Source organism: Ranitomeya imitator, chromosome 7, assembly GCF_032444005.1.
Source record: "Ranitomeya imitator isolate aRanImi1 chromosome 7, aRanImi1.pri, whole genome shotgun sequence".
In the NCBI taxonomy this organism is placed as follows: domain Eukaryota; kingdom Metazoa; phylum Chordata; class Amphibia; order Anura; family Dendrobatidae; genus Ranitomeya; species Ranitomeya imitator.
Genome location: NC_091288.1, coordinates 75,889,388 through 75,915,716, shown reverse-complemented (window position 1 = coordinate 75,915,716; position 26,329 = coordinate 75,889,388). Strand labels below are relative to the sequence as shown.

The 26,329-nt window shown below is 43.1% G+C and overlaps 1 protein-coding gene across 2 annotated transcripts in view; it reads right to left on the bottom strand.

Moving 5' to 3' along the window:
• The window catches only part of LOC138644753 (voltage-gated delayed rectifier potassium channel KCNH8-like), an 824,668-nt gene that overhangs the window by 428,205 nt on the left and 370,134 nt on the right, over positions 1-26,329 (bottom strand). For both annotated transcript variants that reach the window (XM_069733531.1, XM_069733533.1), the window contains exon 2: positions 23,505-23,738. In XM_069733531.1, the coding sequence (XP_069589632.1) occupies positions 23,505-23,738 (234 nt within the window). The remainder of the gene's footprint in view (positions 1-23,504; positions 23,739-26,329) is intronic.

Here is a 26,329-nt window from a genome sequence, read left to right as displayed (position 1 = left end):
CACAGACAAAAGGGGGTTCCTGGGCAAGAATAATATATGGGCCCTTAGTTGTCCAGTAGCTCACCATAATTCACAATTCCGCCTGCCTTGGAAGTGGAAATGGGCAACCTTAGCTCCTGGGCCCCTGTGCGCCTGCACAGATTGCACCAATAATAAGACTGCCCCTGCTATGGAATATGGTGCTGCTATAAAAGCAAGTAAAATAAATAATAAATAAATATAGCAGTGAATTTATGTCTATTATTATTACAGATGTGCATCTAAATATGCCTCTCTAGTCTGAAAATTATAGGCCTGTTTCCAGAATTTGCCTGTTTATATGGGATATCTTATCGCCCATCAGCCGGACCCCAGCGTAAATGAGAGCAAGGCTCTGGATCCTGAAAACAAGGCTGTTCTGAGAATCATCTTGAAAGGACTGGAGGTGCGAATGGTCGACCTATACTCTATTCATTATCTATGAAACGACTGAAGAACGCTGAAAATGGTACTTTGCTATTTCCAGCAGTGGAGTGGAGGTTAAGCATGTGCAACTTTGGTCCATTCAAGACCGGGTTCAGCAGATTCAAGGCCCCATTCTTGGGATTGCAGGGATCCAAAAGATCAGGCTTATTAAAAGTGGATAGCAGATAACTTTTAGCTTTGTGAATATCACTCTGCAGCCCCTCATGCCATTTTATTTTTCTTTATACAGGAATTTCCATATCAGAGGAAAGAAGAATAGCAGATTTCTCAGAATTATGGATGGGCAAGCATGAGCAGAGCACCATATCTGGGTCCCCTCCATACATGAAAAGACTGGGGTGTTCCTTGACCACTTTTAAATACTACCACACCCATAGCCTTCAATGGAACGAGTTACATGTGTGCAGTGTCACCTCCTCTATGGAGTGCTGATTGGTGGAAAGGAACTCCCCTAGTCTCCTGATATGTGGAAGTCCTGGTGGTGGACTCTACATCTCTTAGATATTGATGGCACATATGCTGCCACAAACCTCCCATAAGGTAATACCCCTTTAAGCCTCACCGTGGCCCTCATAAGGTGCTGAATTTAACAATGTGGCTCTTGGACCAGAAATGGTTGTGCACTCCTGCTTTAAGGGCTTGAAGGACTATGCGGAAATTTTGTAAAATCGATGGCCCGCCTTCATTTCTTTTAACCAAACTGAAGCAAAGCTCTTGGGATATGCAGCTCTAATGAGATCTCTTAGCACTATTTTAGCTTTTGCTGGGGGTCATAGTGCATAGACTCTATGCACTGTGACCCCCCTGTAAAAGCAAAAGTAGTGGTAAGAGATCTCATTATGCCATAGACCATCACTAATGAGAACATCTGCTGTCTCTATGAGACAACTAAAGATGCCTTTTATGTTAGCGACATTATTTTCCTATTTTGTCACCATTTTCAATTTAAGAGTCTCCATGAGGCAATGAGAATACATCTTTTTTTGTTATCTATGTCATCTTCCTATTTTTATATTTTTATAGAGTTAATATAAAGGTTCACTTTGACCAAAACGACCACCGATCAGTAAATATTCAGAGATCGTCAGTCGTTTAATAACCTGTTTACACAGAGAGAAGACTATAAGGGTATGTGCACACATCAGGATTTCTGGCAGAAATTTTCCTGACAAAAACCTGACATTTCTGCCAGAAATCCGCATGCGTTTTGTTCGTGGTTTTTTCGTGGTTTTGATGCGTTTTTTGCGCTTTTTTATGCGTTTTTGATGCGTTTTTTCTTGCATTTTTTTTTGCAAATGCATAGAATAGCGGGAAAAATGCAGAAAATCTGCAAAATTAATGAACATGCTGCTTTGTTTTACCGCAATGCGTTTTTTTTGCGGAAGAAAACGCATCATGTGCACAAAAATTGCAGAATGCATTCTAAATGTTAGGATGCATATGTGTTTTCTAATGCGTTTTTATCGCGAAAAAACACACAAAAAAAGCAAAAAAACCTGAACGTGTGCACATACCCTAAAACAGGGGTGTCAAACTGCATTCCTCGAGAGCTGCAAACAGGTCATGTTTTCTGGATTTCCTTGTACTGCACAGGTGATAATTTAATCACCTACACAAATAATGAGTTGGTGATTAAATTATCACCTGTGCAGTACAAGGAAATCCTGAAAACATGACCTGTTTGCAGCCCTAGAGGAATGCAGTTTGACACCCCTGCCCTAAAAGATGGCTGCCATTGTTCATGACGTTCTGTTTGCCCAGGACATTGTGTTACAGAGAACAATGATCTTTGTGCAGCACAAAAGACTATTTCTCCCAATGAATGAGCGTTTAGCTTGCTTTATGCTTTAATATTACTGGGAAACGAACGTTGTTAGGAAAGCTTGTTAATGATAATCTTTCAGTGGAAGTAGACTTAAAGAGAACAAAATTAATTAAAAAAAATAACTGAAAGTAGGACAGAGAAATTACCATTTCTCTGACAATCAACTTGCGTCCGGGACAATTTCATATTAAATTCTAACTATTAAATGTAAAATAAGAATAGTAGTTATACAGCAGATCCCCATTCTGGCTTATATCGGGGAGTCCAAGTGGAGGACTTCTCTTTGACATCTAAATTAGGCATTAGGAGAAAACCTCTTTGAAAAAAAGGGTTGCATGGCTTTTAGACACCATCCATCCACTTGCATTATTTTGTTCCACAAATGTGATAGTACAACAAGTTTTAAATGGCAAAGTGCACAAGTAACAGAGTAAGTCCGCAGTCACACCTTCAGTATTTGGTGAGTTTTTTACCTCAGTATTTGTAAGCTAAAACCAGGAGTGGGTGATAAATACATACGGTAAGTGGTGACGCATTTCTATTATACTTTTCCTCTGATGGTTCCTCTCCTGGTTTTGGCTTACAAATACTGAGGTAAAATATTGACTAAATACTGAAGGTATGAACGTGGCCTTACTGTTTTTGTACTGGAAGGCTGCATTTACATTGGATGACCATGGTCTTTGAATGACCTGTTCAGACAGGACATCACATCCATAGACAATAGTAGAATATGGCGCTTCCTGGTAACTGAAGGTGCTTCTATAGTATCCCAATCTGTCAATACTAAGTAGTCAATAAAAAGTGCTGGATTTTTTTATTTACCATGTATGACTGCACATCCATAGAAACACATCACTACTTCTGTATTTATCACCCACTCCTGGTTTTTACTTACACATACTGGGGTAAAATACTGACCAAATACTAACCGTGTGAACGTGGCCTCATTCTACCTAAATGATTCCTCCATGGGATGTGAATAAAATTAACATTCAATTCCTAAATAATTGTGTAACCTGCATAAATAACTTTATAGTACAGTAGTGCAGCACCCCAGAGTTCTGGTCGTTGCAGTAATGTCGTTCTTCCACCAGGGGGAGCGATGTTACATTTGATGGCACCAAAGGAGTTCACCCTGCCAGGTATCACAGCCACACACACACTTCACACGCCGGCCACCAGGGGGAGCAAAAGGTTCTATCTATTAGGCCACTCCTCACACTTGGGTAAAACTGGGGGTTGGTTAGGAAGTGAGTCAGAAGGAGTCAGGAGTTGGAGTCGGGAGAAGCTGACTGGAGAGGGAAGGAGATAGTCAGGAGGAGAGAAGAGGAGCAGACTGGACTCGGCCCAGGAAAGAGAAAGAAGGACACGGATCTGCGCCTGCAACCCATGCGGCAGCCTCCTAAGAAAGGACAAGAAAGGAAGTGTGCCGTAGTGAGTGAGCACAGAAGTCGTAGCAACAGGAGTACAAAACCAGTGGGAGACCAGCTAGAAGCAGGCTGCCTCCCACTGAGCGCAGATCCGGTGGCCAGAACACCGAGGGAGTAATAGATTCTACGCTTTACTTCAGAGACCGGCAGGACAGTCGATTCCAAGTTGGCTGTTCAACCTAAGAACCTAAGCAGACAAGGTGGCAATGTGGAGGAGGGGTGACGCTAGGGTCCCTATAAAATAGACTCAGGCCACCACCGTCATACGGGTTTGTCCTATCCATCTGGGGGACAGAGAGAGAAGAGTAACAAGAGTGAGGACCTTATGGTAGCTAATGCAAGTAAGGACCTACTACGTTACTGTGCGCAAGGGGAAGGCTACTGATTTCCACCTGGATAAGGGGACTCTGAAATTGCCATCAGACCGGCCGGGCTCTGCCTACCCTGTCATCCGGCACCCTGGACTGTGGATGCTGAAGCCATCAGTAAAGGTAAAGAGATTGCACCCCTTGTGTCCTCGTTATTCACTGCGCCTTGTACCACCCACCATCAACATCTACACTTCTGGGAAGCCCTGGGGATATACTTCACCTGTGGGAAGGTATACCATCTAGCTGCCATTCCATCACCCCAGCGGACCCCTAAGCAGCGTCGGTCACTCTGACCAAATACCACAGGTGGCGTCACGAACACTACCATTATCTACAAACTTTACCCTTTTATTGGGCGCTCCTAATAAGGCCACGGTCCGGGTCGGGCCACCGTGAAATCCCAGCTGAGGGAACTGAAGGACCCGGTACCGAGTACCCCATTGCCCTTACGTGGGGGCGTAGCAGTATCTAAATATCTGCTCTAATTTGCAAACCAGGCTCAGCAAAAATATCTGCAGTCATTCTATCACGAGAGTTTGCAATGCACACTGTCAAGATACCCCTCTATCTGAAATATGAGTTGGCAGCACGTGAGCACAAGTATGTGATTTCCACAGTTGCGATCATGTCTATTGAGAGAAGCACATAAAGCTCTCGTCGGCACATGACCGCAACTAAAGAATTGGATAATCATAAACCAATCCAACAAAAAAAATGCAAATTGAAAATAATTCTAATTTATATTGAGGCAAAACTTTTTTAAGACTCAATTAGACACGTTGATAATCAGGTAGTAGCATTTGTTAGAACATTTGTCAAGGGATTATTGGCTTGCGTGAACATTCCGGAATTCAAAAACACGTTTCTACACCAAGTGGTTGGATCATTCATGCCAGCATTAAAATCATCATTATTGGCAGCACATCATTGACATGTGCTGCCGATGTGCTGTCGATACTGATGATTGTTACACCTTGTTCGGTTTCTGTACCTTTGCAGGGCCCCCGTCGGGATCCCCGCTCTGTGCCGGCTCCACGCTGTCAGGATGCAGCCTCTCTCTCCTCTCCTGCTTCCTGGCGCGCTGCCAGCAGGTTTTCAGGCAGAGTGCTTAGGTCACGCGTGCGCTTACTCCTGGTCTCTTAAAGAGACAGTGCACATTTTCTTAAAAAAGATGCTTATGGCCAATGGCGTGTTGTTCATTGCTATTTCTAGCTCTTCCACCATAGGGAGGGCACCGGAGCAACAAGTATCCACTGCTGCTTCTTACGGTTACAGTCAGCATGTGCTTCTGTTTCTGAAGTTCTCTGTCAGTGCTCTGCTTATACTCTCTGTCTCCACAGATCATCTGCTACCGGTTACCCAGCTATCTTCGACGACGTTCGCTCTGTCTACTCCAGTACCACTGGAACTTGCTTCTACCCATCCACCCGGTATCACTTGGTTACCTCCACGTCTCCCGCTAACCCTGTTTGTCCGTTTGTCCCGCTGGGACAGCTGCTACGATTTCGGGGTCTAACTGGAGGTAGCACCCGTGTCAGCCAGGCATTCCATTCTGACCCTGTTCGAGGGGACTTACTACGGGTGTCTGGGGCTCACGTAGTCACGCCCCCTTCGGAGCCCCCCGGACCATGGTCCCGAGGTCCCACGTTAAATCCTGATAAAAATGAATGTGAACTTCAACTTCTGTGCCTCTATTTCCATTCGTTACAATGATAATTTATACACACTGAACAATCGGTTCTGTGCACAAAGAATTCAGGTTGGCATGTCTATACAAGCCATTGAATGATCGCAATCTGTTTGCATATAGCTGATTGCCTGTCATTTAGCAGGTGTACATTAGACGTCTGTGAGTAGATTACACATAGCCTACATTCTCCACAGGCAACATGTCTATCATAGCTGCCTTTCATTTACAACTGTGAGACAGAAATCAACATTGGGTATTCGCCTGCAGAAATGTTTAGAGGTTTCAACTATTCACTCTTCATTTTTAATAAACAGGAGCTATTGTATCTGCCATCAACTTCTCCATGGATGACATTACAAGCTTGTTTAAGGACTCTGCCAAACATTCTCAGGAGGTTTTAGAGACAGCGAGGAGGTGTCTCCTTGGTAGCTGCCACTGTTGCCAGATAAAGTCTTACGAAAATGAAGAACTGTGGCGTCACAATTGATAATTTCAGTTTAGTTTGTCAATAACTCATTGTCCAAGAAGGAGACCACCAAATTCGTAAATCACCACTTTTGTTAAAACAGGATAAGGAACCAAAACAATTTATCATAAAATGAGAGTTTTGAGATACGAGAACAGCAACAGTGCGGACGACCTTCGATGTTATATATTATCAAAACGGTAACAACATCACCTGTGTTCCCTCAAGATAAAGTTCTAAATAAAGTAAAATATCACACCCAAACAATGTTGTCATGATCTGAAGATCTTGAAGAATTTTAGAAATCCTTCATATTTGCACCTCTCAAATTCTACAGAATGTCACTTTATTTAAAATACTAAAAATATTTCTATAAAATGTACTACTATTCATCTTATAATAACAGTATGTGAATATAGCGAAAATAAAAAATAATGATACCATTAGTGTCCTCAAATAACTTCAAATAGATGCAGTAGCTCCAGGAGACAAAATCCTACAGAGTTGGTATTGACAACGCAGCTTGTAAGTACAAGTCTTCTCGATTTCTCATTAATGCAGGCAGCCGGAAACCACTAAATTATGCTTAGTCTAATATATCTAGCATTTAATAGATCTGCAAAAAGTCTGAGTATGAGAGGTGAAAAGGATTATTAAGAAAGACACATGATGATCCGTGGAAGCATTGGCATTAAAAAGTGAAAGGAGCTATCTCATTTTATGTTAAATAAATAAATATAAAAATTTATTCAAATTGACAAAGCAAAATTTTCTCCTTGATAATCACGAATGTCTACTTGTTCCAATGCTCCAACTGCTACACAGCTATTATCGCCTTGGAACATAGTTAACCCTATCAGTGAGTCGGCTTTCCACTTTTTGCCAGGGAAATCTTTGAATGAGAAAACAATCTTCATTTGCATTACACAATTTTCGAAAGTTGAATGAGAATTCTTTCGCTCACCCAAATGACTTTATACACGATGAACAAGCGACTTTGAACAAATCGTTCAGTTTCTCAATCCATTCACATTCCATAATTATTGTGAACGATGGGTGAATGTGACGGATTATTGGCCGATGTAAATGCATCTCGGATGCGGATAGTGAAGATGGAAGTGGCACAATTTCTGATAACACAGAAATTTGTAGGAAAAATAAGAGCAACTTTGATGGTCCTGGGTAGTGTAGTTCAGAACTGTATTATGACATTATGTGGGCAATGTAAAGAAGCAATGATTGCAATTATCGGCACATTTACAGTAATGCTAATTCACTATCACTATTCTAGTTGTGTAATTGGTTTCATCCTGGCTCAGTTCCATCCAACCACCCCCGAGCCTTCATTACATGGCAGCTGTTTCATGTAATCTTCAGTCTGACACCCAAATCTGTTGTTCAAATGTGAAGACAGTAAGGTTGCATCTACATTACACAAAATGCGCTGTTAAACAACCGCCAACCACCAACATGTTTGCTGGTCGGTGGTTATTTGATTGTTTGGAGAGGCTGACCACACTTTAGATGTGCACTTAGGACCAGTAACAGTGTGCATGAGCAGCTATTATTCTCGTCAGCACGCAGTCCTGTTTACAGAGGAAAATGTGCTGCCGAGAACGATAATCTTTTGTGCAGCACAAAAGATCATTTCACCCGATAAACAAGCGAGGGTGAGTGGCAGCCTGTTTAGACTGAACGACTGTCATGAAACGAACCACTCGTTCCCCCCGTGTAGTTTTAGGCTGATCTCACACCTTCCTCATGATTAAGGATACCCCACAAGGTGAGATTTTGCATGGTGCGCCAGATTGATTTCGATTGAGAGTCATATTGTGTTTCTTCCATTTTCTTACTATTGCACCAACAGTTGTCTCCTTCTCACCCAGAGTCTTACTTATGGTTTTGTAGCCCATTCCAGCTTTGTGCAGGTCTATGATTTTGTCCCTGACATTCTTATATAACTCTTTGGTCTTACCCATGTTGTAGAGGTTAGAGTCTGACTGATTAATTGAGTCTGTGGACAGGAGTCTTTTATAAAGGTGACTATGTAAGACAGCTGTCTTTAATGCAGGTAACAAGTTGATTAGCAGTGTCTAACCGGTCGGTAGGAGCCAGAACTCTTAATGGTTGGTAGGGGATCAAATACTTATTTCTCACTGCAAAATGAAAATACATTTTAATAATTTATACAATGTGAATTTTTTGGATTTTATTTTTGATATTCTGTCTCTCAATGTTAAACTTAACCTACATTTAACATTACAAACTGTTCATGTGTCATCAGATCAAAGGTGGCTAATTTTGGTTCTTATTTTATTCTCACTGTTCCCTTGAGTATTAAGGTTTTTTTAATTTTTTTTTATAAACCACTAAATGGTTCCATAGCTATGGGCTGTATTATTTAGTGCTAATTTTCATGGTCTTTACTAAGCGGGCATGGGTCACAGGGTAATAACGCAGAGCAGCCTAAAGACATGCCCCAGAGGATCTTATGAGCCATGTACCCTCAAGACAATGAAAATTGTCACTAAATAAAAAGTCCTGTATCCCTGGAACTGTATGGCACATTAAAAACAAAAAAACAAACAAAAACAAAACCAGAATACTCATGGGAGAAGTGAGAATAAAATAAGATGAAAAACTGGCTACGCTGTAGTATGATTTTCCAGTAACTTTATATGTTCTATCTCCAAATCAGGACATTAAATATGTCTGAATTAATGGGGATTGGAATGGGAGGGAGCAAATTTATTGATGTGGTGAAATCAATAATTTGTATACTGTTTGCAAAAAGCTTTTTTTTCTTACAAAGATTACTAAAAGAAAACAAAAGATGTTAATACTATACAGTAAAACTATAAACAGAGGTGGGGACATTTTCTTAGAATTTAAAAACAATATATAATGAATAGATGGAAGAGTTTGACTGAAGTGGGAGCGGCAGTGATAACGCCCATAGAGCTTTCCAGTGTGGGCATAATGTCATTTCTGCACATAATGACGATGCTATAAGAAATAGGCAATCTAGAGTAAACACAAAGATTCCGCATCTAACAGGACAGAGAGAAACTCTGAAATATTGGGAAGCTGAAAAAGATATTTAACCCCACAATGCGTCCCATCTGTGTATAATGACTAATTCATACAAACATCCAAGCCCGAAACCACCAAGGGAAAGATTCACTGAACTGCAGACATTGGAAGAGAAATTGGAAGCTTTGCTAATGCTCGCTGCCAGATATAGAGCATCAAAGCACGGCGTGAACCTAATCAAGTCAGTAACTAACACATACAGTGCTGCAGCCTCATACATACATCTGCTAGACCTGAAGGAACAATGTACAATAATTAATGTGCAGATAAGTTGGGTCAACCTTGTCTATTTGGCTATTCTTTGTTAGTAACTCTCTAATTCGTCAAATAGCTGCTGTACATAGAATAGTCCAAATGGCTTGTCCCTGTGCCACATACAGGATTCCATTTTTTTTTCATACAGCGCCAACATAATTCAAAGCACTTTGTATTTTAGATGAACCTCAAGCAGAGCCATGGCCATATTCATTGGAATACATAGTTCCGACAGGCGCACATTACGCCGTGGTAAAAGATACATATGACAAAGGGACTTCATCATGACCACATAGAATAAAGCTGAGAGGTTGTACATTTCTATGAAATTGGAGGCATATAAAGGAACAGTATAGCCCCCATAAAAGACTCTGGTACAGTGCTCAACATGAATGAGTTCATCCCAACATATTTGTCTGAAACCATTTAGGTTCCTTTCAGAATCAACATTTTCTATCGGATACCATACTACAAATTACTCCTACAAGTGTGGGCCATTAATTGCAAGCAAGATTTGTTATTTTTCACCCCCAAAAAAGAAATTTTCTAACAATTTTATTCAAGGCCATGGTGCAAAAACCTCAAATATTTGATTTAGAGAAATCCTTCAGCGGGAGGTTCCCTTTAAGGAGGCAGATGTAGACACTCTGGACGTCGTCTGGCCTAACATCCAGTGGTGTCCGTCTTATTAAGCGTGCATAAAAGTGTGGTCGGCCACAGTTTTGTGCACCTCTCAAAAGAAGGACACCCCTGAACAGAGGCCAGAGTCCAGAGTAACTCTGCTGCTTCACTAAAGTGAATGAATTCTTCAGGGGTTTCATGTGAATTACGCTATTCAGAGATTTAGATAGAAACTCTGATGTACGTGCTCAGCGTAGAGAAAACAGGATTAATGTGATCAAAAATGGTATGTAAAATATTCTCAATAATATCTAAAACTCAATCCACAAAAAAACAACTTAGGTCCATCATCCGTCAATGGAAAAAGAGTGGGCTTCCATGGTACTGATAGAACAAATGCTCTGGAAAGCGATATGGCTCCTTGCCCCCCAACAGAAATTCAGTGAATTCTGTGCTCCTGAATCCACATGACCCCCTCCCTTCTTAGCCCCACAGTGTGCCTAAACCACATTTAGCATCCACATGTTTGGCATTTCTGTAGTTGTGGGGTGGAGAGCCAAGCTAACGGTGTCTCCTGTGTATCTGGGCTGGAAACATCGGGGCTGTCATCAGTGTTTCTGGGGGAAGAGATTGGACAGGAGCATTTCAGGGCACCTCACTGATGGGGGTGGCTCCAACATAAATAACAGTTTGAGGAGGAAGACAAGACATTTGGTGGTAACTTGTGAGTAGTAAGATGATTAACTCCCTCTTCATGGACCCATGCCCGCTAGCTGTGCCTATACCCCCAGCTAGCCAGACTGCCGACACGTCCTACCCTCAGCCCAGAGAGACTTCCTCACCAGGTAGTGACCAGGAAAGAGTACGGACCTTTGATCCACTCACAACTGCGGAGGCACCGCTTAGTCCCATCCTTGCAGTGCCTGCTGAGGACCGGCCCGTGCCTGTGGCTGTGTCCGCTGGACTGTGTGCTTCTACTGCGTCCTTGCTCACTGAACTTTCTGCTTTGTCTTCTGTGCCGCCGACCATCACCTCTGCCACACTGTGCGCATGGATCAGGAGATCGTGTGCCGAAGAACCCGGAGGATTCGTCATTGCAAGGAGAAAGTGCATCGCTCATCTGCGGGACCGGATCGGAAACATCTCGCGCTGCCTGAGGTGCCACTGAGAGATCGTCCAGCCACCTGCCTCCACCACATAGAGACTGATACGTTAACCTGTTATAGTCTCGTGCATTTGACTTTCCCACATCCTCCTATCACATCCTTTACCCCCTTCTTGTACCATTACTGTTCCTATACATAAAGAACCTGTTGACCCTTGCTCTGCCTCCTGTGTGTCACTGCATCCTATGCACCTGCTAGCATCCTACATAGTACTGACAGTCCGCTTAATTTATGGGTGCATATCTCCAGAAGCACGAGCTGGGCATAATGTATGTGTAATACAATGTATGGGCACTACAATATATAGGCATTAGAATGGCAGATTTGCAATTTTCACTCAGCAACATCCACTGCTGCTTTTTTCTGGAAAATACCCATGGAGCAAAATCATCCCTACTAGTGATGGGTGAATGCGCTTGGATAACTGTTGTGAATTTTGTGGCAGAGTTCACTCCTGTGGCCACAAGTGGTACTTCGGCTGATTCTCTCTGGGATCTTCCGTTTGTGGAGGAAAGTGATACTGCAGCTTCTGAGTTTCCTCCCTCAGGTGATCTGGTGAGCTCGTTAGCTTCTTCTCTACTTAACTCCACCTGATGCTTTGATCTATGCTTCCTGTCAATGTTTCAGTGTGGGACTTGTTTTTTCCCTGGATCATTCCTGTGGCCTGCTGCTCTGCAAAGCTAAGTTTTGCTTATGTTATTTTGTTGCTATTTTTCTGTCCAGCTTGCTTTATTGGTTTTTCTCGCCTGCTGGAAGCTCTGAGAAGCAGAGGGACCACCTCCGTACCGTTAGTCGGTGCGGAGGGTCTTTTTGTCCCCTCTGCGTGGTTTTTTATAGGTTTTTGTGCTGACCGCAAAGTTATCTTCCCTATCCTCGTTCTGTTCAGCTAGTCGGGCCTCACTTTGCTAATCTGTTTCATCTCTATGTTTGTGTTTTCATCTTACTCACAGTCATTATATGTGGGGGGCTGCCTTTTCCTTTGGGGAATTTCTCTGAGGCAAGGTAGGCTTATTTTTCTATCTTCAGGAGTAGCTAGTTTCTCAGGCTGTGACGAGGCGCCTAGGTTCTGGTCAGGAGCGCTCTACGGCTACCTTTAGTGTGGTTTGATAGGCTTAGGGATTGCGGTCTGCAGAGTTCCCACGTCTCAGAGCTCGTTCTATTATTTTGGGTTATTGTCAGTTCACTGTATGTGCTCTGACCTCCATGTCCATTGTGATTCTGAATTGCCTTTCATAACAGTACAGGAAGCAAAAAGTGCTAATGATTCTCAATAGAGGGAAAAAAGAAGTTCTGAGACCATTTTTTTTTCTTTGCACTGTGTTTTGTCTTTTTTTTCCCCTAGACATTTGGGTGGTTCAGGACACAGGTGTAGCAATGGACATTAAAGGTCTGTCTTCATGTGTGGATCAGCTCACGGCAAGAGTTCAAAATATTCAAGATTTTGTGGTCCAGAATTCTTTGCTTGAACCGAGAATTCCTATTCCAGATTTGTTTTTTGGAGATAGAACTAAATTTCTGAGTTTCAAAAATAATTGTTAACTATTTCTGGCTTTGAAACCTCGCTCTTCTGGTGACCCAATTCAACAGGTTAGGATCGTCATTTCTTTTTTGCGCGGCGACCCTCAGGACTGGGCGTTTTCTCTTGCGTCAGGAGATCCTGCATTGAGTAATATCGATGCGTTTTTCCTGGCGCTTGGGTTGCTGTACGATGAGCCTAATTCAGTGGATCAGGCAGAAAAAAATTTGCTGGCTCTTTGTCAGGCTCAGGATGAGATAGAGGTATATTGTCAGAAATTTAGAAAGTGGTCAGTGCTCACTCATTGGAATGAATCTGCGCTGGCAGCAATATTCAGAAAGGGTCTCTCTGAAGCCCTTAAGGATGTCATGGTGGGATTTCCTATGCCTGCTGGTTTGAATGAGTCTATGTCTTTGGCCATTCAGATCGGTCGACGCTTGCGTGAGCGTAAACCTGTGCACCATTTGGCGGTATTACCTGAGCTTAAACCTGAGCCTATGCAGTGTGATAGGACCTTGACCAGAGTTGAACGGCAAGAACATAGACGTCTGAATGGTCTGTGTTTCTACTGTGGTGATTCCACTTATGCTATCTCTGATTGTCCTAAGCGCACTAAGTGATTCGCTAGGTCTGCCACCATTGGTACTGTACAGTCAAAATTTCTTCTGTCCGTTACCTTGATCTGCTCTTTGTCATCATATTCTGTCATGGCATTTGTGGATTCAGGCGCTGCCCTGAATTTGATGGACTTGGAATATGCTAAGCGTTGTGGGTTTTTCTTGGAGCCCTTGCAGTGTCCTATTCCATTGAGAGGAATTGATGCTACGCCTTTGGCCAAGAATAAGCCTCAATACTGGACCCAGCTGACCATGTGCATGGCTCCTGCACATCAGGAGGTTATTCGCTTTCTGGTGTTGCATAATCTGCATGATGTGGTCGTGTTGGGGTTGCCATGGCTACAAGCCCATAATCCAGTATTAGATTGGAAATCCATGTCGGTGTCCAGCTGGGGTTGTCAGGGGGTACATGGTGATGTTCCATTTCTGTCAATTTCGTCATCCACTCCTTCTGAGGTCCCAGAGTTCTTGTCTGATTACCGGGATGTATTTGATGAGCCCAAGTCCAATACCCTACCTCCGCATAGGGATTGTGATTGTGCTATCAATTTGATTCCTGGTAGTAAATTCCCAAAAGGTCGATTGTTTAATTTGTCCGTGCCTGAGCACACCGCTATGCGCAGTTATGTGAAGGAATCCCTGGAGAAGGGGCATATTCGCCCGTCATCGTTGCCATTAGGAGCAGGGTTCTTTTTTGTAGCCAAGAAGGATGGTTCGCTGAGACCTTGTATAGATTACCGCCTTCTGAATAAGATCACGGTTAAATTTCAGTACCCCTTGCCATTGTTATCTGATTTGTTTGCTCGGATTAAGGGGGCTAGTTGGTTCACAAAGATAGATCTTCGTGGTGCGTATAATCTGGTGCGAATTAAGCAAGGTGATGAATGGAAAACTGCATTTAATACGCCCGAGGGTCATTTTGAGTATCTCGTGATGCCGTTCGGACTTGCCAATGCTCCATCAGTGTTTCAGTCCTTTATGCATGACATCTTCCGAGAGTACCTGGATAAATTCCTGATTGTGTACTTGGATGACATTTTGATCTTCTCGGATGATTGGGAGTCTCATGTGAAGCAGGTCAGAACGGTTTTTCAGGTCCTGCGTGCTAATTCTTTGTTTGTGAAGGGATCAAAGTGTCTCTTTGGTGTGCAGAAGGTTTCATTTTTGGGGTTCATCTTTTCCCCTTCTACTATCGAGATGGATCCTGTTAAGGTCCAAGCCATCCATGATTGGACTCAGCCGACATCTCTGAAAAGTCTGCAAAAGTTCCTGGGCTTTGCTAATTTTTATCGTCGCTTCATCTGCAATTTTTCTAGTATTGCTAAACCATTGACCGATTTGACCAAGAAGGGTGCTGATGTGGTCAATTGGTCTTCTGCTGCTGTGGAAACTTTTCAGGAGTTGAAGCGTCGTTTTTCTTCTGCCCCTGTGTTGTGTCAACCAGATGTTTCTCTTCCGTTCCAGGTCGAGGTTGATGCTTCTGAGATTGGAGCAGGGGCTGTTTTGTCGCAGAGAGGTTCTGGTTGTTCAGTGATGAAACCATGCGCTTTCTTTTCCAGGAAGTTTTCGCCTGCTGAGCGTAATTATGATGTGGGCAACCGAGAGTTGCTGGCCATGAAGTGGGCATTCGAGGAGTGGCGTCATTGGCTTGAAGGAGCTAAGCATCGCGTGGTGGTATTGACTGATCATAAGAACTTGACTTATCTCGAGTCTGCCAAGCGCTTGAATCCTAGACAAGCTCGTTGGTCGTTGTTTTTTGCCCGTTTTGACTTTGTGATTTCGTACCTTCCGGGCTCTAAAAATGTGAAGGCGGATGCTCTGTCTAGGAGTTTTGTACCCGACTCTCCGGGTTTATCTGAGCCGGCGGGTATTCTCAAGGAAGGAGTAATTGTGTCTGCCATCTCCCCTGATTTGCGGCGGGTGCTGCAAAAATTTCAGGCTAATAAACCTGATCATTGCCCAGCGGAGAAACTGTTTGTCCCTGATAGGTGGACGAATAGAGTTATCTCTGAACTTCATTGTTCGGTGTTGGCTGGTCATCCTGGAATCTTTGGTACCAGAGAGTTAGTGGCTAGATCCTTTTGGTGGCCCTCTCTGTCGCGGGATGTGCGTGCTTTTGTGCAGTCCTGTGGGATTTGTGCTCGGGCTAAGCCCTGCTGTTCTCGTGCCAGTGGGTTGCTTTTGCCCTTGCCGGTCCCGAAGAGGCCTTGGACACATATCTCTATGGATTTTATTTCTGACCTTCCCGTTTCTCAAAAGATGTCAGTCATTTGGGTGGTCTGTGATCGCTTTTCTAAGACGGTCCATCTAGTACCCTTGTCTAAATTGCCTTCCTCCTCTGATTTGGTGCCTTTGTTCTTCCAGCATGTGGTTCGTTTGCATGGCATTCCAGAGAATATTGTTTCTGACAGAGGTTCCCAGTTTGTTTCGAGGTTTTGGCGAGCCTTTTGTGGTAGGATGGGCATTGACTTGTCTTTTTCCTCGGCTTTCCATCCTCAGACTAATGGCCAGACCGAGCGAACCAATCAGACCTTGGAAACATATCTGAGGTGCTTTGTTTCTGCTGATCAGGATGACTGGGTGTCCTTTTTGCCTTTGGCTGAGTTCGCCCTTAATAATCGGGCCAGCTCGGCTACCTTGGTTTCACCGTTTTTCTGCAATTCTGGGTTCCATCCTCGTTTCTCTTCTGGACAGGTTGAGTCTTCGGACTGTCCTGGTGTGGATACTGTGGTGGACAGGTTGCAGCAGATTTGGACTCAGGTAGTGGACAATTTGACCTTGTCCCAGGAGAAGGCTCAACTTTTCGCTAATCGCAGACGCCGTGTGGGTCCCCGACTTCGTGTTGGGGATCTGGTTTGGTTATCTTCTCGTCATTCCTATGAAGGTTTCCTCTCCTAAGTTTAAACCTCGTATTATTGGTCCGTATAGGATTTCTGAGGTTCTTAATCCTGTGTCTTTTCGTCTGACCCTTCCAGATTCTTTTTCCATACATAACGTATTCCATAGGTCATTGTTGCGGAGATACGTGGCACCTATGGTTCCATCTGTTGAGCCTCCTGCCCCGGTTTTGGTGGAGGGGGAATTGGAGTATATTGTGGAGAAGATTTTGGATTCTCGTGTTTCAAGACGGAAACTCCAGTATCTGGTTAAATGGAAGGGTTATGCTCAGGAGGATAATTCCTGGGTTTTTGCCTCTGATGTCCATGCTCCCGATCTTGTTCGTGCCTTTCATGTGGCTCATCCTGGTCGGCCTGGGGGCTCTGGTGAGGGTTCGGTGACCCCTCCTCAAGGGGGGGGTACTGTTGTGAATTTTGTGGCAGAGTTCACTCCTGTGGTCACAAGTGGTACTTCGGCTGATTCTCTCTGGGATCTTCCGTTTGTGGAGGAAAGTGGTACTGCAGCTTCTGAGTTTCCTCCCTCAGGTGATCTGGTGAGCTCGTTAGCTTCTTCTCTACTTAACTCCACCTGATGCTTTGATCTATGCTTCCTGTCAATGTTTCAGTGTGGGACTTGTTTTTTCCCTGGATCATTCCTGTGGCCTGCTGCTCTGCAAAGCTAAGTTTTGCTTATCTTATTTTGTTGCTATTTTTCTGTCCAGCTTGCTTTATTGGTTTTTCTCGCCTGCTGGAAGCTCTGAGACGCAGAGGGACCACCTCCGTACCGTTAGTCGGTGCGGAGGGTCTTTTTGTCCCCTCTGCGTGGTTTTTTATAGGTTTTTGTGCTGACCGCAAAGTTATCTTCCCTATCCTCGTTCTGTTCAGCTAGTCGGGCCTCACTTTGCTAATCTGTTTCATCTCTATGTTTGTGTTTTCATCTTACTCACAGTCATTATATGTGGGGGGCTGCCTTTTCCTTTGGGGAATTTCTCTGAGGCAAGGTAGGCTTATTTTTCTATCTTCAGGATTAGCTAGTTTCTCAGGCTGTGACGAGGCGCCTAGGTTCTGGTCAGGAGCGCTCCACGGCTACCTTTAGTGTGGTTTGATAGGCTTAGGGATTGCGGTCTGCAGAGTTCCCACGTCTGAGAGCTCGTTCTATTATTTTGGGTTATTGTCAGTTCACTGTATGTGCTCTGACCTCCATGTCCATTGTGATTCTGAATTGCCTTTCATAACAGATAACATCTTGTCTGAGCATGTTCGGGTGTTATCCGAACATCCTGGGAGTGCTCGAATGATATGTTTGCATCCCTGGGGCCGCATTATTTGCAGTAGTTAGACAGCCTGAACACATGTGGGAATTCCCTAATAGACAGGTAATCCCCACGTGTTCAGGCTGTCTAAAAGCTGCAAATCATGCAGCCACGGGGACACAAACATAATATATGAGCACACCCAAGATACTTGGATAACATCCGAGCATGCTCGGATAAGACGCTATCCGAGCATGTTCTCCCATGATGACTTGTCACTACACCTATAGATTAATTCATTAAGGGGTGTAATTTCCAAAATAGAGTCACTTGAGGGCAAAATCTGCTCTTCTGGCCCATAGGGGCTCTGTATATGGAGTCCTTAGAATGTTCTACAAAAATGTGTTCTCTATGAGTCGAATAGCGCTCTTTCCCTCCAGAGTCTTGCCATGTGGCTGAACAGTACTGTACACAGCCACATTTAGGATATTGCCACACTCAGCAGAAATTGTGTGACAAATTTTGGTGCCATTTTTTTCTAGTTCCCAAGTGTGAAAAAGCTGTGAATTCTGAAATGTGGTAAAAATGTAATTATGTTTTCTTCACTGCCCAATGGTATAAAATTCTGTGACACACCTGTGGTGTCAATATGATCACTTAGATTAATTAATTGAGCGGAGCAGTTTGTAAAATGAGGTCATTTATGGGGGAGTTCTGCTGTTCTGACACCTCAAGAGCTCTTCCAATGGGTCATGGCACCTGCAAACCAAAACAGTAAAATCTGCTCCACAATATGGCGCTCCTTCCCTTCTGAGCTTTCCACTGTGCCTGAAAAGTATTTTCTGATTACATGGAGGGTATTGGCTCACTGAGCATAAATTGCTCAATAAACTGTGAAATCCAATTTTCCTTATTAGCCCTTATAAAAATTAAAAATTTTGGGGCTAAAACAACATTTTAGTGGTAAAAAATGTAATTTATTTTTTTCTTCACTGCCCAACGGTATAAAATTCTGTGAGGCCCATGTGGTGTCAGCATGATCACCGCACACCTACATGTATTCATTTGGTGGTGTAAATCAGGTCATTTATGGGGGTTTTCTGCTCTTCTGGTAATGTGATATGGCACCCTCAAACTATACCAACAAAATCTGAAGTTCAAAGTTCATTGGCTTACTCAGGAGAAATTGCGTAACAAATTGTGCCATTCATTTTTTCATATTATCCCTTTTTGAAAATAAAAAATTTGGAGCCAAAGCAACATTTTAGTTGAGAAAAAAAATGGTAATTTTTCATTACCGCAGTCCAATGTTAAACAATTTAAATTTGTGAATAGCCTGAGGGTTAGACATGCTCACTACACCCCTAGATAAATGACTGAAGAGGTGTAGCTTACAAAATGGGGTCACTTGTGGGGGTTCTTTGCAGTTTTGGCATTTCAGGGGCTCTTCAAATGGGACATGGCATCCGCTATCTATTCCAGCCAAAATTGCGCTCATAATTCTATTGGTGCTTCTTCCCTTTTGAGCCCTGCTATGCACCCAAACAGTAGTTTTCCAGCAAATATGTGGCATCAGTGTACTCAGGAGAAATTGCACAACAAATTTGGGGTCCATTTTCTCCTGCTATATTTGAGAAAAAGAAAAACTTTGTGCAAAAGCATCAATTTACTGGAAATATTTACCGTATATACTCGAGTATAAGCCGAGATTTTCAGCCCATTTTTTGGGGTTGAAAGTCCCCCTCTCAGCTTATACTCGAGTCATACCCAGGGGTCGGCAGGGGAGGGGGAGCGGGGGCTGTCTAATTATACTCACCTGCTCCTGGCGCGGTCCCTGCAGGTCCGTAGTTCCTCGGCGCCACAGCTTCTTCCTGTACTGATCGGTCACATGGTACAGCTCATTACAGTAATGAATATGCGGCTCCACCCCCATGGGGGTGGAGCCGCATATTCATTACTGTAATGAGCGGTAACGGTGACCGCTCAATACAGGAAGAAGCTGCGGCGCCGGGGAAGCAGGGACTGCACTGCGCCAGCAGCAGGTGAGTATAACGGGGAGGGGAGCGCAGTGCTGCGCGATATTCACCTGCTCCTCATTCCGGCGCCGCTCCGTCTTCAGCGTCTTCTGCAGTGACGCTCAGGTCAGAGGGCGCGGTGACGTGATTAGTGCGCGCCCTCTGCCTAAACGTCAGTGCAGAAGACGCTGAAGATGGAGCGGCGCCGGAACGAAGTCAGGTGAATATTGAAAGTGTCGGGGGCCTGAGCGATGGAGAGGTGAGTATGTGATTTTCTTTTTTTATCGCAGCAACAGCAAATGGGGCAAGTGTCTGTATGGGGCATCTTATGGGGCCATATTCAACGTTTGTGCAGCACTATATGGCGCAAATATCTTTATGGAGCATCTTATGGGGCCATAATCAACGTTTGTGCAGCATTATATGGGGCAAGTGTCTGTATGGAGCATCTTATGGGGCCCATCATAAACTTTATGGAGCATCTTATGGGGCCATAATCAATGTTTGTGCAGCACTATATGGCGCAAATATCTTTATGGAGCATCTTATGGGGCCATAATCAACGTTTGTGCAGCACTATATGGCGCAAATATTTTTATGGAGCATCTTATGGGGCCATAATTAACGTTTTTGGAGCATTATATAGGACAAGTGTCTGTATGGAGCATCTTATGGAGCCATAATCAAGGTTTGATATAGAAAAATCAGCCGCACTCTTATGGTATATCTTTGCAAAAATGTGATGTATTTATTCGCATGTGTTGAGACAAAATTTGTATATATATACACACACAGCAGGGAGTATAAACGGAGTAGTAACGTTTCGACCCTGCCTCGGGTCTTTCTCAAACTGCGTCTTCTTGATAGTGTGCAAAATTAGAAGTGTGGTCCCTTTAAGGGCTCCAATTGTTGTGGTGTCAGGACGTCCTGCTTCTGTGGGCGTGTGACACCACAACAATTGGAGCCCTTAAAGGGACCACACTTCTAATTTTGCACACTATCTAGAAGACGCAGTTTGAGAAAGACCCGAGGCAGGGTCGAAACGTTACTACTCCGTTTATACTCCATGCTGTGTGTGTATATATATACAAATTTTGTCTCAACACATGCGAATAAATACATCACATTTTTGCAAAGATATACCATAAGAGTGCGGCTGATTTTTCTATATTGGACTTGTTGTTGGGTTTTCCCAAGTACAGCCAGCACCAACCTAAGATAGCTGAGTGCGCTCCTTTTTTCTTAAATATAATCAAGGTTTGTGCAGCACTATATGGGGCAAATATCTTTATGGAGCATCTTATGGAGCCATAATCAACATTTGTGCAGCGTTACATTTGGCAAATGTGTCTATGGAGCATCTTATGGGGCCATTTTTAACCTTTATGCAAGGAATATAGAATGCTGTATATAAGCCCCTGATGCTGGTGGCCTTAGCTTATAGGCGAATTTTGGGTGACAGATTCCCTTTAATGATATGCCCATGCACGAGCATATCATTACTTAAAAACCGAAAATAAACATTAAAAAACAACCACCAGATGGATTTCATCAACCAAGGTATCATTTTAATCAGTATAACGGCGCCGACCTGACACTGTCTGTAGGTTACTGTGCACAATCCTGCTGAAAGGTTCCCTTTAAGGAATCAATTCTCTCCAGAACAATGGCAGGAAAGTATAAAACTCACCTACTCCTCTGACATATGCATGTCACTTCACAAGTCATACTATAAATCTATTATAAAATGGGAATTCTCTTCAGTTAGATTAGCTAAAGTATTGTCAAACCCCTCTTGCCAATGTTGGAGGAACTGTGGGCAGGAAAGTGATATTTTGCAACATTTTCTGGAAATGTCCCAAATTAAGAAAATTCTGGGAAGAGGTCTCCCTTTTCATTAATCAATTATTAAATAAAAATGTACCTAACACCCCTCAAATAGCCTTTTGTCATTGGATATGGAAGGCATTGACCCTTTGCACAAACCAATATTAATACACCTATCTTTGGTGGTTAAGAATTCCATTCCATCCTTTTGGAAGGGTGTGTGCTCGTTTATGCTGAGCACTGTATATAATGGCTTCATAGCACTTGGAAGTAGTTCAAAGGGAACCTGTCACCCCCCCCCCCCACCCCCCCTGGCGTTTTTAACTAAAAGAGCCACCTTGTATAGCGCAGGCGCCGGGGACGTTAATGAAGGCACAGGAGGTGGCGCCTGGCGCACGGAGGGGCTGAGCGATGGCTGGGAGGTGTTTGTGTCCGGGGGGAAAAGACGTGCCCCCTGGACAGACTAAAGGTATGGCGGGCGAATTATAAAAAGTGATATTGCAGAGTTGGAAGGGACCCCAAATAAAAGAGCCACCTTGACAGAATGCAGCATTAGTGCTACACAAGGTGTAGTTAAAAATGCCGGGGGCGGGGGGGGGGGGGGGTGACAGGTTCCCTTTAAATTTGTAATATAAACAATTATGCATACAATATTTATGAAATTATGCATGTTCTACATTGATGAATATGGTCTTACAGCCTATAGAAGGGCTTCTAATGATGATACAACTGATGGACTCAAAAAACTGGAAATTTAATACTAGAAGGGAAAATTCACAAATGATTATACAGCCATTCTGACTTAGATTTCCAAAGTAAGTACACCAGCCTCATCAGATCTAAGGGATCGATTTACTAATGTATGCAGTTTGTGTTATCATATTTGTAAACAAATTCACTTTAAAATGGAACCTGTGATGTAATTCACGCAGCATGAAGCACAGGCGGCACGAATTGGTGACTGATTCCTCATCACAAGCATCTATACTGTGACATTTCAGAGAAAACACAACAGTAAATGGGACTGGAGATAAGTTAATTAAGACGACTAGTCAAGAGAGTGGATCCCCTCCATTTTGTTTCCTGCCTGACTCTTCTTAATAGCCAAGTCTCTCCATACACATAATAGGCTGAGATCTCTCAGCTAAGGCTACTTTCACACTAGCGTCGGATTCGGCCCGTCGCATTGCGTCGGGCCGAGATTCCGACGCTAGCGTTTGATGCGCCGCACAAGGGGTGCAGCGGATGCATTTCTCTGGCGCATCCACTGCCCCATTGTGAGGTGCGGGGAGGTGGGGGCGGAGTTCCGGCCGCGCATGCGCGGTCGGAAAAAGCGGTCCGTCGGCAGCAAAAAATGTTACATTTAACGTTTTTTGCTCCCGGCGGTCCGCCACAACACGGCGCAACCGTCGCACGACGGTTGCGACGTGTGACAATACGTCGCAATGCGTCGGTAATGTTACGCTATGGGGCAAAAATGCATCCTGCAAACAACTTTGCAGGATGCATTTTTTCCCCTAAACGACGCATTGTGACGGATTACAAAAAACGCCAGTGTGAAAGTAGCCTAAGCCGAGGCTGGAAAAAACAGCGGTCCTGCCATTGCAGAAACTCATGGCCACTAAGCAGAATGGCCAGCTATGGAGAAGAGGTATTATGCTAGGTAACAAATGCCTGAAATGGAAACACATGAAAATAAAGAAAGCTAGCATATCCCCCGATGGACTCGGTTTATTAATTATTAATTTGTTTTCAGTGCTGTTATATTGGCATATATTATGATATATTGGAATATTTTCTTACACCTAGAACATTCTTTACCCACAGATTTTTTATATTGTACCATGAAGTAGGCTCATTAATAACATTGGTCTTATTGACTTAATGCTAATGAACTACTTCATCGTAAATAGTACAGTGAAATACGCATTCAAAGTCCGCTGTTCTAAGTAGGAATACCTGCAGAAATAACAGTATGATCATGATGAGGTACGCTTACACAAGTTATTACTCACCAGTCTTCCTATAGAGAATGATTTCTGTCTTAAACTCCCTTTTCTCGTCCAGAGCTTTCTGGATCTGCACTTTTAGCTGTTCGCTGGTTTCCTGGCCATAGAGGAACTTACAGGCACAACTCTTCTGCATCACTTCAGCTCGGGCAAATCCCGTCAAGTCACAGAACCCATCGGAGCAATAGACTATGGGGAACAAGTTCAGCACCTGAGCGTTCCCCAAGACAAAATTGCTGTCTGCAGAAAGACAAGAGAATCTGCGTCAGTAAAGTTTTTCCGGTGACATGTCTATAATCATTTGCTCAGATACAATACTTATCAACAAATATCAGATTATCATCATTTTAGCCCATTTTGTCTTCTTCCTTTTATTATTGTTATGGCACCCACATTAATGAATGAAAACAAAAATCTCTTCACCTAGATGAATTACCCACTGATCCTCTTCTTACAGCAATTTCTACCAAATATACTTTAAGCTATCAAACTTTCACTAGAATACATTGTTAAAGAGAATCTCTCCCAGGTTTTTGCTACCCCATCAGAGAGCAGCATGATGTAGGGGCAAATACCCTGATTCCAGTGATGTATCACTTACCGGGCTGCTTGCTGCAGTTTTCATAATATCTCTATTTTATCTGCTGATGATTTAGCAGTTCCCTGAATGTTGAGCTCTGTGAAACCCCGCCCACACCACTGATTGGCAGCTTTTGTGTGTGCACTGTACATAGCCAGAAAGCTGCCAACCAGTGGTGGGGGAGGGGTTATAAAGAACTCATGAATATGGAGGAGTAAAGGGCAACAAGTTTAGTATTCCTCTAGTGATAAAACTTAGAAAAGGGCCTAGTAAGTGACACATCACTGGAATCAGGGTCTCTGTCTCTATGTCATACTGCTTTCAGATTAGGCTGCAAAACCCTAGAGACAGATTATTTTAACTGAATGAACAGTCATCATGTAATAGCAATATGACCCTCTCACTATTCATCTTTCTATTTCCCTTTCTAATTTTGTCTCTCCTTGATCATTATTTTTCCATTTTCTGTTTTCATTATAGGTTATGTACACATTTGCAACCATCTTAATACAGCTTCCATCCTTCTAAGCTTTGCAACGTTTTATCTACAACTCTAATGTAGGTATAGTACAATCCTCAAATCACACTCACCTACATCTGTACCCTATCTCTTGTTAAATAAAGGGTACAGATGTAGCATGTTTTTGCTATATAATCTGCTGATAGCATGAGGTAGACACAGCTTTCAGCGATGTGTCACTTATTAGGCTGTGTGCTGTTGATTCCATACAATTAATGTTTCATCAGAAAGAGATTATCACTGTCCAGAGTACCTCCTTTGCACCAAGTAGTCCATTCATGCCCCCTCGTCTGATAAACAGTTCAATAGACAATGTACACAGAAAGCTGTGCTGGGGCCGAGGCAGCTTTATGAGCTCTGCTTCATGCATACATCTAAAAACTTAGATTAGGTCACAACTGCTGCACCCAGTAAACTAAGTGATACATCGCTGGAATCAGGGTCTCTTTCCATACATTATGCTGCTCTCAATTGCGTTAGCAAAATCCTAGTGACAGATTCCCTTTTACCGACTTAATGTATCAGGAGCGGACAAAGAAAGAAGAGGGCTCATGTGCAAGAATAATACATAGGCACTTTGCAGTCCAATGGCTCATCATAATGCACAATTTCACCCACTTTGGAGGTGAATGTGGCCCCCTTGTGCAGCTGTGCAGATTGCACCAATGGAAGGTCCAGGTGACAGATAAAAAATATTACTGAAGAACCAGACTACACAGGAGTTATTTTGTAGTCTGTTACCATGGATACACACAGGTTTGGTATATAGACACATAATAGTATAATACTATAATTCAAGAAAAAATTTTAATGATGAATTGGAACAATAAAACAGTGGACTCCACAAGGTATTTCCCTGCTTTTATTCCCTTTTACAAAGACAGATTTAGTCTGTTATATGATTTCTTTCTTGTATATTATCTTTTTTAATGTTGGTCATCAATACAGCTTTTGCAGAAACGTTATCATTCTATTTAGTAAATTCCAAAATAATTAGATTCTACACATTTCCATTATCATAATTGTCACTTTTCTCCCTTCTGGTCGATAACGTGTTTTTGCTGGAATATTTTTCCCATATTTTACTTTATTACATTGCTAAAAAAAAATTTCAGTTATTCAACTATTGAAACCTAAAATCTAATTGCTTTCTTGGACATAAGCCATTATATACTTAGGCTGTAGCGTATTAATAATCATTATTATCAGCTTAAGATGTGCTTCCATCTGCCTAAACTTTGCAATGGTAGAGATGTGGCTGCAATGGGGCCTAAAACCCCGAAGCATGACCAGAGCAGTTTAATTAAACAATTTAAATGAAACTTAATTGTGAATATTTAGGGTCCAAATTCAGGAATAAAAACACCTTAATAAGTCACCAAAAATATTTAAAACAAGGAAGTTGTGCAAAAATATTGTGACTTTTAGCCTTTTCATGTTATTCCCTGCCAGGTAGGCCAATATGGCTGAAGCATGGTCGGAACAGGATGTGGCTAAGCCCCCTATCAAATACATAAAAAGTTATGCCACTTTCGAGGCGTCTGGCTCAGGCTGATACTGGGCAACTGGTTACTACTAGGGTTGAGCGAAACGGGTCGTTCATTTTCAAAAGTCGCCGACTTTTGGCAAAGTCGGGTTTCATGAAACCCGATCCGACCCCTGTGCGGGGTCGGCCATGCGGTACGCGACTTTCGCGCCAAAGTCGCGTTTCAATGACGCGAAAAGTGCCAT